Genomic DNA, 14,485 nt, shown 5'->3' on the forward strand with positions numbered 1-14,485 from the left:
AGGTATGTATCCATAAGCAATTATATAGTAGTGTTTGCCTTTATTCACACAAATGGTTCTGTACCTAATATTCTGCAACCTTCTTTCTTTAAAAAAAATTTTTTTTTTAACGTTTATTTATTTTTGAGACAGAGACAGAGCATGAACGGGGGAGAGTCAGAGAGAGAGGGAGACACAGAATCCGAAACAGGCTCCAGGCTCCGAGCTGTCAGCACAGAGCCCGACGTGGGGCTCGAACTCACGGACCGCGAGATCACGACCTGAGCCGAAGTCGGATGCTTAACCGACTGAGCCACCCAGGCGCCCCCGCAAGCTTCTTTCTTATACACCCAACACTGGTCCCACGGCATAGCCACGTCCACGCCTGTGTATTCAGTTCAGTGTTCATCCGTTCTCCTAACGACATATTTTAAAATTGTTTTCAGGTTTTGGCCATTTAAACAATGTTGTATATACACTCCGTGAGGGTGGAGATTTTCGTGTTTTGTTCGTGCTCGGTTTTGAGCTCCTAGAAGCGTGCGATATGCTAGGTGCTCAGCACATCTGTATCGAGATTAATGAATAAACGAACAGCCTCACACGTTTCTAGGCTCACATGCAGAATTTGCCCAGAATATACATACGGACGTGAAGTGGCTGGAATTTCCAGGTGAGCTGGCCACATGACTCTCTGAAGAGTACTGGAGCAATTTACATACCCCCCAGCAACTTGTAAGCTCCCGTTCTCCCAGTCGTGCTAACTCTGGTGCTTTGAGATTTGGTGTATGTGTGTCCAGCTTGACCTATATAAACTCATATCTTATTGCTGCTTTAATTTGCACTCCCCTAATTCCTTTCCAACCACCCCCCGCCCCCCGCCATGATTTCCTCTGTGGCTTTTGGGTTATCAGATGAGCAGAAGTGGATTGGGGCGGGTTGAAGGTCAGTCACCCTCAAGCTCTCAAGGGTGCAGCCTGACGCCTGCATCATGGGCCTGGAGGTCTCTCCACGCATCCCCAGCCTCCTTCCTTTCCCGGAGGGTTTTGAGTGCACCTGCCAGGCCAGACCCAGGACCCGCAGGACTGAGGAGTAAAGTGTGCAGACTTAGGCTCCCGTGCGGGGCAGGAGAGGGCTCCCTGGGTGCCCGTGCTGGTCTGTTCTTCTCCAGGCCTCCAGGTGGGGCCCAGGGGTGCTCTGGTGTTCACAGCTGCCTCGACTCCACTGAGAATCTGTGTGTTCCTGCACTGGGGGCGGGGGCAGCCTTTGGAGCCCCCCGCACTGTCCCTCCTTGGCACCCACCGTGCCCTGAGCCTGTGGCAGAACATACCATCTGGTCTGTCTGCTCGTCTATACTTGACAAATTGACCACCACCTGACAAAAGGAAGAAAGTATGAAGGTCAGGGGACAGACATCACGGGAGGGGTGGGGAGCAGGGGAAACTTTGAGCTCATGGGGCACCCTTGGCCTTGGGGCACTAGGGAGACACGCCAGGGCACTGGACTGAATGCAGAATTGGGGCCACCACCGCTGCGGACCTTAGAATAGGGTCAGTTGGCTTAGGGCAGCGGCCCGAGATTTAAAACGCGACACCAGCGACTTGGCCAGGGCCGTGGCTGCGCGGGAGCGGGTGCCAGCCGCCGTGGGAAAGACACGCATCTCTAGCACGCGGGCGCGACACTCGCTTGAGGTCCTTTCGCATTTGAAAAGCATTAAAAATCATAACCCGCAAGCCCAGAGGCTGGAACAACCCCTTTACTTTCTCTGGCAACGCGTTAACGTCATTAACTTTCAGCAAGCGGGGAAAGCGGGTTCTTACTTAACTCGCATCTTCTGAAACGTCGTAAAGATCAGCAGCGGTGAGGCCTTGTCTCTCTTTGGCAGGCGTGAAATCACAAAGCACCGCAGCCCCGCCCAGCGACGAGGCCCTGCTGTCGCGCGGAGCCCGGCGGGGTGGCCTCTGCTCCGAGGCCTGTGGCGCCTGCGCACTGGCGATCGGATGCAACCCACCCAGACCCTCCGGCAGGAGTGTTGGCGGCCCCTTCACCGACCGAATCTACCCGCGTGTGTTCCGCCGCCCGCTGGGGGCGCCTCGGCGCCAGTCGGCTCCCTGTGCGCCGCCCTGTACCCATCTTTGCGTCACACTTCGGGGCACGCGTGCCACGGATCCGCCACTAGATTATATGCCCTGGATTATTCTTCCCGGTTCTGCGTCGCGGGGCAGGTACCCGGTCAGTCGGTTGCCACGTGTTTACGGAGTACCCGGGTTCCAGGCATTGTGCTGGGCGCCGGCAGCATGGGTGAGGTCCCGACACTCTAGTAGGAGAGAGAGACAATGAAAGGAATCATAGGTGAGCAAGGGCCCGTGAGGGAGAAGGACAGATGCTTCGGGAATATGTGTGAGCGTACGTGGGGGGCGCTTGAAAACCTTTTCCCAAGAAACGGTTTTAAACCCAGACCAAGGGCGGGGGCGGGGGCGGGTGTTGGGAGCTGGGCACAGTTGGGGACAAAGCCTCGCTGGCAGAGGGAACAGCACCCCCCAGGCTGTCATGGGCAGAGCACGGGATACCTGGTCGTGCGCCGGACGGGGTCAGCTCAGCAGGCGGGGTGGCCCAAACCTTAGGCATTCCCAAGGTCGTCAGGCCTGCCCCTCAACTGGCTCCTGTGAGGTGATCTCTGAGCTCTTGAAACATCCTGCCTCATAAGGACGTCTTTGGGCACCTGAGACCCGGGGCCGGGCAGAGGGTGTGTGCTAACAACGTGAGTGTGTGGACGCCAGGCTGCTTGGGGCTGGGCGGCCTCACTCTGCCCTCTGGGGCTGCAGACCGAGCGAGCGGCGAAGGTCAGTCATGCCAGGGCTGCGTGCCTTTGTGACTGCCCCCAGCAAAAGCCCTGGGCACTACTAAGGCTCCGGTGAACCTCGCCCTCAGGCAGTATTTATGCATTTTCACAATTCCGGGGGAGATAAGTGTGCCCGTGTGATGCCATTGGAAGCCCATGCCTGGTTTCCCCGGGCTCTGTCCCATGTGCCTTTCTCCTGTGCTGATCGTCATTTGTGTCCTCTCTCTGCAATAATATAATTGGTAATATGACAGCTTTTTTTGTGAGTCCTTCTAGCAAGAGTGGTCCTGGGGACCCCGAAAAGGACTCGATTCTTTGGGGCCTCGTAGATCAGGGTCAAACGTGGCACTGTTCTCTCTGTGCACTTGATCCCAGTGTGGTTACTTTGTTCAATTTTACTCCACGCCCCAGGCTGCACCCAGCTCCAGCCAGCCCTCACAACAGGTGCCTAAACACGCAAATCGGTGAATTTGCTTAGCGTGGGCCTGGGGAGCCCAGCGGCACAGAAGACACACTGCAGGAGGTGAGCAGTGCCACACGTGGGGCATCTACAGTGGTTATTCCCCATCTGTCCCACCCTGGGTTTGGAGCAGACTCACTACTCAGCACGCATCGCTGAGGAGGACACAGTGATGTCTTTAGTATAAAAGGCAGGGGGGACATCCCAGAACTGTTGGCGGTGCTGAATCCCACACACCGAAAGCTCAGAGGTGACATCACCACTTTGTTTCGTGATCACATATCCAGGGTGACAGAGTGAGTCAAGGGAAAAATAGGGTGAGAGGGTGGCCGAAGCAATTCAGGGAATTTGTTGGCACAAAGGATTCAGTTATCAAGGTTGCAAATAAGTCATCAACTTGAGGCATAGACGTGCACCAAGTGTTTCTCAGATTTCTGCTTGCTTGCACAAGCACAGGCCTTCTCGAGAGTACGCCTCGAGTCCATAATAGCGGAGACAAATTTTAAAGTAATGGAAGAGGTGCTTATGTGACTCACTTCTAAATCAATAGGGGACTATATTTTTGACGGTGCAGGAGGCTTGAGGCGGAAGCCGGCTGGGGTGGCGGCCGGTCAGGCAGGTCAACACTCCCAGGACAGAGTGGCGGTGCCCGAGTGTGGTGGGGGGGGGTGGTGGTGGTGCGTGATCCCAGAGCTCCACCGGGAGCCTGTCGGTCCAAATACTTTGTTTCTGGGGAAACACAAGATGCTGCTGTGTGTTTTCTAATGAGAACAATGTCCCCTCTCCACTCCTGAGAGACAAGGCATTTACAGTTAGAGAAACCCAGGTTTGAGTCCTGATCTAGCTATGTGACTGGGCATGTTATTCAAACTCTCTGGGCCTCAGTTTACTCATAACGTGCACTGGTCATTATCATGACCTTGTTCGTAGGGTCGCTCTGCGGATCGACTGCGATAATGTCTGTCGAGCACTTGGCATGGAGCCTGGCACCCATTAAGGGCTCCAATAACAACAACAAAGCCAGAAAGGAGATTCGAGTTTTCAATAAATCATCGGATATTTTCAAGGGTTCAATGACATTCACACGTGCCTCCAGATCGTCCTGCTGGGCGAGGACATCACAAGCTCCGAGTCCTGTAGTAGCAGCTGTGACAGAGGTGACCTGATGACCGGCTTCCCTATTCGGGACTTAAACGCTGGGGCTGCATTTTAAGGAACAGCCACAGCTCGGATGCATTGGCTTCAGCGTCAGGTGCAGTTTATTCCCTGACTTCCTCGGAGGATGGACAGAGGGACGTCAGAGGTTGTGTTAACACGGCCCTCGAGGCCGAGCTCTGACCATGAAGACAGACTGCCACACGTGACTGGGGCTGGGGGGAGGTCGGGCAGCGGGAGCAGGGTCCCTGTTTGATCCCAGCTCCGTCGCTGCAAATGCGGGCAAGCTAGCCAGCTCTGCACGCCTCAGTTTATCTATAAAAAGGGAAAAATACCTGATTCGCAGAGTGGTTGTAAGGAGAAGAAGGCATAACACGATGTGTGTAAAGCAGCTGCTACGCGGTCGGTGCTTCATAAATGTGACGGTTCAGTCACGACGAAGCGTGAGATGCATTCGTGGTCACTGACGCTGTTTCGCGACGCAGCAGTCCCGTGAGACCAAATTCGTTTCCTTAGGAAAAATGGCAACGCAGACAGCAGAAGTTTTGGTCTGAGGCTCGGCGCAGGAGTGCGGTTCATTCTGGGAAATGGTTCGTGATCTGGATCAAATCCCTGGCCCCCTGACGTGCTCATCATTCTCCTGGGGAGGCCTGGGGGCCCGGGCACGAGGAGCGGACTCCCTTCACCAGGGGGAGGAGGGGCCGCCCCGTGGGACAGGTCCCTACGCGGTGGGTGCAGGATACGTGATGCAGCAGGAGGATGCATGTCCCCCCCACCCCCCCAGGGCGGGGACACATGGCCTGGGAAGAGCCCACGGAGAAGTACCCCCGTGGGGCTTGCGGCAGGCGAAGCGGAGGAGGAAGAACCAGGGAGGAGTGTCTCAGAGAGCGGCCCGTGCGCCCCCTGTCCCGATTCTAGTTGCTCGCGCAGCCGAACAGCTTTCCGGGAGAGGAACCGAAACGGTGCCGGCCACAGAACCCGAATGACGTGGACGGATGTCTTCCACTTAGAACAGCCTCCATCGGGCAGGGATGGCAAGCCGCCTGCCAGGCCATAAACGTGAGCTTTAAAGACACGGGGGTGTGAGTCCACATCACTGCAGACGTTGAAAGTGAACGGTGTCTGTCACCATCTTGGAAAGCCACCCTGGGCAAGGGGGCGGGGCTGGGAGCGGGCAGCAGGAACCGCCGCAAGAGGGACGCGTTTGAGGGCGTCTGGCCCTTTCTCCCCCCTGGAGACGTGTGCGTCCACAGGAGAAACGCCCAAGCACGTTCCTATAGGGAATGAAAGCTCATGGTTGCCTCTGGTGCTTGCTGGGTTGAGGCACTGGTTCCCAACTGGGGCCAATTTTGTCCTCCTGGGGGACATTTGGCAATGCCTGGAAGCATTCTCGAGGTCCCATTTTTTGGGGGGGGGTAGGCACGCTACCGGCATCTGGTGAGTGGAGAGGTCACGGATGTTGCTAAACACCATACAGCGCACAGATGGCCTCGCAACCAAGAAGCGTCAGCCCCAGATGCCAGCGGTGCTGTGCTGGAGGGACCCTGGTTTGAGGGGGGGCACAGGCTCCGTGTCGGCGGGGGTGGCCCGTTCCTCACACCCGTCATCTCAGTGAAGGTGGGACGGGGAAGGGAGGCCTGTAGCCCCTCCCTGGTGGTCGCAGGAGAGGCGAGCAGGCCTCTGACCCCAATCCCCAAATATCTGGAGGTGGGGGTGCGCCCAAAAGGCGCCTCAGGCTAACCTCCCCAGGCAGGTGGAAGGATACGGGCAGAGTTTTTCATCTCAAGTCAACTCTTACTTATTTAAAAACCGATTTCCTTAAGCACATAATTATATGTTTATTTCCCCGAGGAACTCTTGAGGCAGCAGAGATCTGCTTAAATTATGGGGACGGAGGCTGCATAGGGGGCTCTAATGGGGTTAGAAAAATGTTCCGTCTCCTCTGAAGGAGCCCCGGGAGGAAGGGAAGGGCAGGTTCCCCTCCTGCCGTCCAGAGGACAGGATGCAGGGGGGTGGGAGCAGAGGGCAGGAGTGTGAGGACTGGCTGTTCGACAGGGCACGGCAGGATCAGAGCAGACGTGAACCTTGGGGTGCAGCCTCGAGCCCCCACTTCCCTGTTCCCATCCTGGTAGGTGGAGGGGAGGGGTCCGGGGAGCAGGCCATCCACAGGCTTGCTCCCTTCACGCACGTGTGTGCACACACACACACGCACGTGCTCCCCTGTGGAAGGGGGCTCTGGTGCACGCACGCACGCACACACTCCCCTGTGGAAAGGGGCTCTGGCACACACACGCACGCACACACACACACTCCTCTGTGGAAAGGGGAAGGGAGGCACACGCACGCACACACACGCTCCCCTGTGGAAAGGGGCTCTGGCACACGCACGCACGCGCGCACACACACACACACACACCCCTGTGGAAGGGGGCTCTGGTGCACGTGGAGAAACAGGCCCAGGCCTCCGGTGAGGCGGCAGGTGGAACAGGTGGCCGGGCTTCGGTGCATCGGTCTCCCAGCCGCTTCCGGCTCTGCTGCAGCCTGAGTGCCTGCAACTGTGGGTGCCTCTCACGCGCGGCCTGGCCGGGCTGGTGGGGACCCAGGGGAGCAGGATGAAGGATGGATTACTTGGCTCTGATAGTCCTCAGCGGAGAGGGGCCCTTAGTTAGTCCGCTGCAGGACTGGAACTTAACGGCCTGTCTCCCTTCCGGAGACAGCGGCAAGACTCCAGCCGTAACACTGCGTGAGAGAGCAGAAAGATGGGTCAGGAGCGGGCGGCTTGGGCCTGCCTCTGGCCTAGGCTATACGGGACGGGGTCCGCGGTGGGGGGGCTGGCCTCCTTCCTCTGTGTCCACTGCATCTGGAAGGCAGGTCTGTCCCAGCGCCCCTGTCCCTGCTGCGGCCCTGTCCGCGCCCGTCCCTGCAGGAGGTGGTGAGTCATCTCACTCAGCTGGAGCCTCCGCACCTGCCAAGGCCGGGGACGCACAGCACTCAGGACGCGGTTCAGGACCAACCTCTGCCTCGTGCAGCCCGGCCTGCCGCACAACAGGGGATGGGGATTCAGACAGAAGTTACAATAAAGAGTCCATGTGGCTGGTCTACCCCATTCATCCTGTGTCTCAAAGGCTCTGGGCCTTCTAGAATGGTCTCCAACCGGGAAGGGAAGGGAAGATCAGAGAAACACGCCAAGAGTCATGGCCCCGCATCCCTTCATCTAACCATCAAATAGCCCTCTCCACACAACCGCCCAGGCTGGCTCGGTTCCAGCCTCCCTGGGCCTGGGGCTGGGGGACAGCGTCACAGGCAGGGGCTCACGGGGGAGCCCAGAAGCCCACGGCTGGTGAGAGACACCTGGTCTTGGGGAACTGGCGATAGTAGTTATCTGTGTGCACAACACCCAGGCCTTCTCTGTCTCGAGAGGGTGGACAGGATGACACAGGAGGGGCATGCGGGCCCAGATTGAGGGGTTGTGTCTACAGGACGCTTCCGGCCTGTGAGCATCAGAGACCCCGGGCCCCTGGGGATCTGTGACCTTTTCGCTGACCGGCTCCCCAGGAGAGACATCAAAGATTGGCAGGGAACAGACACATAGCATCTCAGCATCTTTCAGGGGCTGAAGATGTGTGCTGTGGTCCCGGCCCACCCTTCCACTTTCTAGAAGCCTGGCCTTGGGCCTGGGCCTGAGCTACCTCACCCAAAGAACAGCGATGGCCCTGCTGTCATTCCTGGGTCACAGGGCTAGCGTGAGGCTCCAGTTAGTTGGCATGTGGGAATGCTTTGTAAACTGCACGGGGCTATGCACTGAGAGCTGGCTCTTTGAAGTTATTTATTCGGGGAAGCAGCGGAGGCCCCCCTGCCCCCCCTGCAGTGCAGCCCCAGCCCTCTCTTTGGTCAAGGCCTGCCTGCAGGGAAGGGCCACTCAGTCTCTCGAGCCAGCGGGAGGGCCTGGTGCTTCCAGTGCAGGTCAGGGCATGGGCCAGGCAGACGGGTGCCGGGGGCCCTTATTTAGTCCGCTGGTAGAACTGGAAGACGGCTTTCTCCTGTTCGTAGGTCTCAATGGAGCCGGGTCGAAGGCGCCGGATTTCAGCAATGGCATCTCCCGCGGCCAGGCCCCTCTCTTTCACCAGGTAACAGGCCAGCATGGTGCCAGTGCGGCCAAAGCCCAGGGCACAGTGCACTCCCACAGCCTGCGAAGAAGCAGCTTGGTCGGGTGGAGCCTGGTGCCCTCCCCCACCTCCCTCGCCCTTCCCTTACACCCCTCCCTCTCCCTGCAGCTGCTGCTTCTGGGTGAGGCCCAGGACCTCACAGGCCGGCTCAGGCCCCTGGCTCAGGCTCTCAGGGGCCGGAGAAGTGACATCAAAGTCAGGGAGGGCTGTCCCGTCCCTCGTGGCTTGGAGGCTGCCAATCACACCCCAAGTAGCTGGTTCAAGAGCCGGGTTCCTGGCCTGCCCGCCCACAACCCTCTACCTGCGCTGTCCAGTGATACCCCCACCCCCCGCCCGCCTCCCCCCTGTCCCGCCCCCCGCGGAGCGCGGAGCCGCTGCTCATCCGGATTGAGATATGACATAAAGTACAACCAGGTTTTGAAGACGTGGTACAAAAAAGTATTAAAATATCTCATGAAGAATTTATATTGATTATATGCTGAAATGGTAATATTTTTGACTTACTGGGTTAACCTACATCATCAAAACGAGTTTCCCCTCATTCTTCGTTACCTTTTCAAAATGTGGCTGCTAGAAACTTTAAAATTGCAAATGTGGCTCCGTTATATTTGGACTAAGTGTGGCTCCGGAGAGCGCTCACGAGCCACTGTCTTCCACCCGCATGTCGCCCCAGAGCTGCCACCCTTCTGCCTCTCAGCTCACAACACTCGTTGCTTCCCTGCGGGCCCTACCCCCCACTGCGCGCCTCCGCCCGTCTTCCGGTCCTGGTCCCTGGGCGCTCCCTCTGCTCCCCGAGTCCAGCGAAGTCCCTGCCTGCCTGGCCCCGCCCAGTCCCCCCGCAGGCTCCTCCCTGTCCCCCCCACCGCTCACCCCCTGTAGGCCCCTCCCTGCCCTAGCCCCGCCCTGTCCCCGCCCAGTCCCCCGCGAGCTCCTCCCTGCCCGGCCCCGCCCTGCTCCCCGCTGACGCTTGCAGGCTCCTCGGTGCCCGGCCCCGCCCCGCCCCGCCCCGCGCAGGCCCCTCCCAGCCCCCCCGCTGACCCCCGCAGGCCCCTCCCCGCCCGCTGACCTCCCCGCGCGCGTTGGCCTCGTCCACTATCCGCACGAAGCGGTCGATCTGCTCGGGGGCCGGTGGACAGAAGTCCGGGATGCGCAGCCGGTGCAGCGTGAGGCCGGGGCAGGTGTCGCTGTGCGGGGGCCCGCGCTCCGTCAGGGACACCAAGTGCCGCACGCCCCGGTCCAGCAGGAACTGGTAGTGCGCGGGCAGCCGCGGCAGCGCCAGACCCGCCAGCCGGCCCGGGAGCACCCACGAAAAGTTGGGGGGCTGCACCCCCATGGCGGCGGCAGGGCACGCGACAGCGCCAGCCCCTCGTCCCCCGCCCGCCCCCGGGGCCCGGCACCACCCACCCGCGCCCTGGTACCACGTGGGCTCCGCGCCCCGCCCGGCGACGCCCCGTCCCGCCGCGGGGATTGGCCCACCCGCCTCGGGGGCGGGGCTGGGGCGCCGGACCGAGCAGACGGGCGCCGCGAGCCGGCCGCAGTCCGGAGCAGCGCGCTCGTTGATTGGTTGGGTAGCCGGTAATGGGCGGGATTGCCGCAGCGGTGCTCACGGGGATTGGTGCAGCTACTCAAACAGCCGGAGGCAAACCTAGAGCCCGGGATGAATTGCTTTCTGCGCACGACGCCACCCGGGGTCGGGCTCTGCTGCTCCCTGGCGGCCGGTGGCAGTTATTACACCAGTGTCCCCTGCCCCTGCAACCCCAGGGCCTGGCCTCATGGAGTCTTTCTTCACAGTGGACGCCTAGCAGATCTTCCGCCTCCGGGGAGGAACCCCTTCTATGATGACCGACTGGTCTCTTCAGTGACTTGGTGAACCCGTCCAGCTGGGGCAATCACCGCTGCGGGGACTCTTCTCATTTTCTATCGCTGGAATTCTTCAAAAAACTACGGGGCTGCCATCTGGTGCCCTGAAATCTTACCCGGGTAGGAATTAGAGTCCAATGATGATAATAACCCACAGCATAAGAATTACCGTTTATTGAGCATTTGGTACATGCCAGACAGTGTTCTAAGCACTTTACCTGTAGGAACTGATTTAATTGCCACCATAATCTTATGACGTGGGTAACCTAATGCACCCTGCTTTACAGGTGAGAAAACTGAGGCTCCAGAGAGGTTCAGGAATGCCACCGATATGACTAATGTCCGGGGATTTGAAACCAGACAGCCTGGCGCCGGCATCTTTAACGCCCCAGTTTTGTTTGCTCAAGTTAAATGAAAGGATGCTGCCTCTTCACATAACCATCCTCACACTCCCAAATCATCTGCGTGAAGCAAGTGCAGCAATTCTTAATTTCTTTTCATATTTCATGACTTCCAGGCTGAGTCACCCTCCGGTGGGGAGACCAGAGTTCATCAGCCTTGCTCCGAGAAGGTGGGGACCCAGCTCTGAGCACAGCGCCTTCCCTGTGATCTGACCCGCCCACATCCTCTTTTGGACAATGCGCTTGCTAGTGATGCAGACTAATTATAATCGTGAAAATAGTTAACCCTCCTTGAATTTGCTCATGTGCCAGGCCCTGTGCCAGGCGCTTTCTGGAAGAACAACACGCGGACAGTATTTTTATGTCCCTCTTGTACTCGAGTAATCTGGGGCTTAGACAAGTTGGTTAAGCTGGTCAAGGACACTCAACCGGTATGTGGCTGGGCTGGCTGAGCCGAGGCCTCCCTGGGCCCAAGCCCAGGACACTTAGCCATAAAGATGCGCTTCCCTCCCCCTGTCCCCTCCAGCCCCTGATACACACATTGGGCCATTGAAAGCTCTGGTTCCAGCAATATGGAAAGGAACTTTCTTCCCCCAAAGTTCAGAGGCTCTGCTGACCCTGCGGAAGATGCACTTACCGTTCACCCAGACAAGGCTGAACGTTCGCTGGGTGCCACGGGCTGAGCCATTTCCCCTTTCCCCGCCTCCCTGCAACCCGAGCCTTGATGAGGCCCTTCCTTTTGTCACTCACATTTCCCACCAACTCCTGATCACTCTTCTTGCCTATCCCCACCCATCCATCCCCTCCTTGCCTGCTGTGGCTCCCCAGGGCTTCTGGCTGCACTGACTGTGGAGAGAAGTCTCCAGGGCTCCTGGGGTTGAACATTTCTTGGTCCTCCTGTCTTGCTCTCCAGTCTTTGCAGCCCTCACTCGTCAGAGGAAAACTTCCCACATCCCTCCCCGCCACCCGGTGCCCCTTCCTTGTCTCCTTGGGATCTACGTCAAAGCCTATCTTCTCCGGAGCTATTTCTGGGGAAGACAGAGATTCCCTTCTCCCTTGAGCCCCTGACAGTGACTCTCCCCTTGTGCATCCTCCCACCTGCCTGGGCCCCCTTATGGAGAGCCTGTAGGAACTCCTTTCTTCTCTACAACTGTGCCCTTCCCTTCCAACAGAGCCCCGGTGAAAAGGGCCCAGGGTCCCTGCCTTGGGCTGTGTCCCATGGCCAGGGGTGCTGTTTAACTTTTTGTCTTGGGCCTCGGGAGTCTCAGACTGAAAGGAAGACCCCTCTGTGATGGTTTCCTGGCCCAGACCCTTGCCACTAACCACGTCAGCGCCTTGCACGCCCCGTATGATACTGGTTTTTCTTCAGGTGTTACCTGATGCTCAGGAAGATTTAGGCTTTTTTTTTTTCTTTTTTCTGGGCTCACCTCTCACCTTGTATAAATATGTACTCCCAGGCAACAGTTATTTTATTGCATTGTGGTTACCTCTTTGTGTTGAAGCCAAGGCTGCATCATTCTGTCTTTGAATTTCGTCTTTGAATTCCACAGATCTAACGTGGAGTCTGATACGCAGTGCTCAAAAGTGTGCAGTGAACCAACGAATGGGGGAGAAAAAAAAGAGTGCATAGGCCAGACTGAGAAGACACACTTCTGGGAGCATACGTGAGTCTCTGGGACTTTGTGACAACGCGTGATGTGTCGCTTCTTAATCGCGCGGATTTGAGGACCGTATTGGGTATCCTGTAACACCTTCTTACGGTGTGTTTTTTACGTGTCTGTGCTTTTAAGGAAAGAACACCTGTGTCGGTATGATCCTGGCTAAGTCTAATTACTAGTTTTGTTAAAGAGGATAAATAACCCTTGGTTTTTTTTAGAGCTCTTCTCCTGTTGTGCGTGCGTGTGTGTGATTCCTTGTGTGTGTGAGTGTGTTGGGGGGGGCATATTCCCGGAGAACGTTCTGTTGACACTGATGGTGAGCTGAGTAAGAAGCTTAATTTCCCCGACTTGAAGGAATTTACAACATACTTGCGAGGATTTAGACTCAAATGTCATTGTTCTCGTATAATGAAGCACTAAATTCCTCATCAAAGATAATCAGATAATATATATTAAAACGTTAATTGTATAGTAAAAACAAGCACAAAGAAGTCAGCGGGGGGGAAAGATAAGCCTGGGTTAGAATCACCAGAAAGTCCTGTGACCTTACATTTTGTTCCCTCCATTGCGAAATCCTACAAGTCACTTTTCATTGTACCACCTGGGTGGCTCAGTCGGTTGAGCCTCCGACTCCTGGTTTTGGCTCAGGTCATGATCTCGAGGTTTGTGAGTTCGAGCCCCATGTTGGGCTCTGCACTGACATTGGGAAGCCCCCTTGGGATTCTGTCTCCCTCTCTCTCCGCCCCTCCCCCACCCTCTCTCTATCCCTCTCTCTCAAAAATAAATAAACATTAAAAAAAACAATAAAAATAAAAAATATATTAGAAGTAACTTTTCATTGACAAGCTCAACAGAACAGTTTGGGGGCATCCTGTACCCTAGCTCCCCCTTCCCCAGTCCATACAAATGTTTTGACCTACTCTTACACGTTGAGATCTCAGCTCCCTGACTGGCTTCATGCTGGTGGCAGTTGGAAATGAAGCCAGAGTCAGAGAGTTCCTTGCTCTAAGTAAGCCTCTGTGTCCCCTCAAGGCAAAGGACTGTTTGGGCTGGGCCCCTGGATTGCAGTCAGAATTCTCAGCATCTTAAGTATGCTGCTCTTCCTTTGTGTAAACACATTTCATACCTGGAACCTGATGATTTGGTGATTGGGCTTAAGAAGGGATGGTGTGATGCTGGCCTCCAAGGTGGCCCCAGTGAACCACCTCCTGCCTTGCCTCGTCCTTTCCCACAGTGACAGAAGTGTAGCCGGCAGGATTCTGTGGAAATGATGGTGGGTGACTTCTTAAGTCATGAAAGACATTGTGGTTTTGCCTTGGAGAATCCAGCTGCCATGTTGTGAGGACACTCAATGAGCCTTATGGAGAGATGAGGTGAGGAACTGAGGCTTCATGGCCATATCACGCGAGGGAGCTAGCTGTTGGAAGTGGATCCTCCAGCCCCATCAAGACTTTAGATGGCCAGCATCTTGACAACCTCATGGATTCCCTGAGCCAGAACCACCCAGCTAAACTGTTCTCGAATTCCTAACCCATGGGAACCGGGAGATAATAACTATTTCTTATGCCATCAGATTTGGGTGTGATTTTTCTGCAGCAACAGGTAACTAATACGAGGGGGAATATCCAGATAGAATCAGATCGAATCAACTCAAGATGTAAAATAAAATCAGATTTGTTTTTACAAGAAAAAGTTATACCATAAACAGTTGTGGTCTATAAGTGTGTGGTATGTGCATGTTTCTTGGGGATGAGGTGCCGTGGTAGATCAATGCCAATATCCCATTTAGAGAGCCGGGCTGGGTACAGGATCAAGGCTGAACAGCTTGAGTGTGGGTTGTGTGTGTGTGTGTGTGTGTGTGTGTGTGTGTGTGTGGTATTGGAGGTATGGGAGTTTATGTGGTATCCGTACAGTTAGGGATGATATACAAATTATTTAATTACTGCCCATGGCAAAGGAAGCAAGCT

The 14,485-nt window shown here is 56.5% G+C and overlaps 1 protein-coding gene and 1 long non-coding RNA gene across 2 annotated transcripts; one reads left to right on the top strand and one right to left on the bottom strand.

Annotated features, from left to right (window-relative positions):
* Positions 1-1,632: 1,632 nt before the first annotated feature.
* LOC109495806 lies at positions 1,633-12,737 on the top strand. The gene is made up of 2 exons (XR_006591710.1): positions 1,633-2,328; positions 12,411-12,737. It is a non-coding gene; the product is annotated as an uncharacterized LOC109495806 (long non-coding RNA).
* DUSP23 (dual specificity phosphatase 23) lies at positions 8,243-10,020 on the bottom strand. Its single transcript, XM_023247560.2, has 2 exons — positions 9,666-10,020; positions 8,243-8,620 (listed from the first exon to the last, which is right to left on the bottom strand). Exons 1-2 carry the CDS (start codon positions 9,930-9,932, stop codon positions 8,435-8,437), a joined length of 453 nt encoding a protein of 150 aa, XP_023103328.1. The 5' UTR covers positions 9,933-10,020; the 3' UTR covers positions 8,243-8,434.
* Positions 12,738-14,485: the final 1,748 nt, after the last annotated feature.

Source organism: Felis catus, chromosome F1 (assembly GCF_018350175.1).
Source record: "Felis catus isolate Fca126 chromosome F1, F.catus_Fca126_mat1.0, whole genome shotgun sequence".
Taxonomy (NCBI): Eukaryota; Metazoa; Chordata; class Mammalia; order Carnivora; family Felidae; genus Felis; species Felis catus.

Bases quoted from the DNA above. Each gene is read 5' to 3' on its own strand.
- DUSP23 (XM_023247560.2), bottom strand. From the start codon at position 9,932: ATGGGGGTGCAGCCCCCCAACTTTTCGTGGGTGCTCCCGGGCCGGCTG. The intron at 8,621-9,665 runs GTCAGCGGGCGG...GCTTCTTCGCAG, and splicing joins AGGCCAACGCGCGCGGGGAG to GCTGTGGGAGTGCACTGTGC.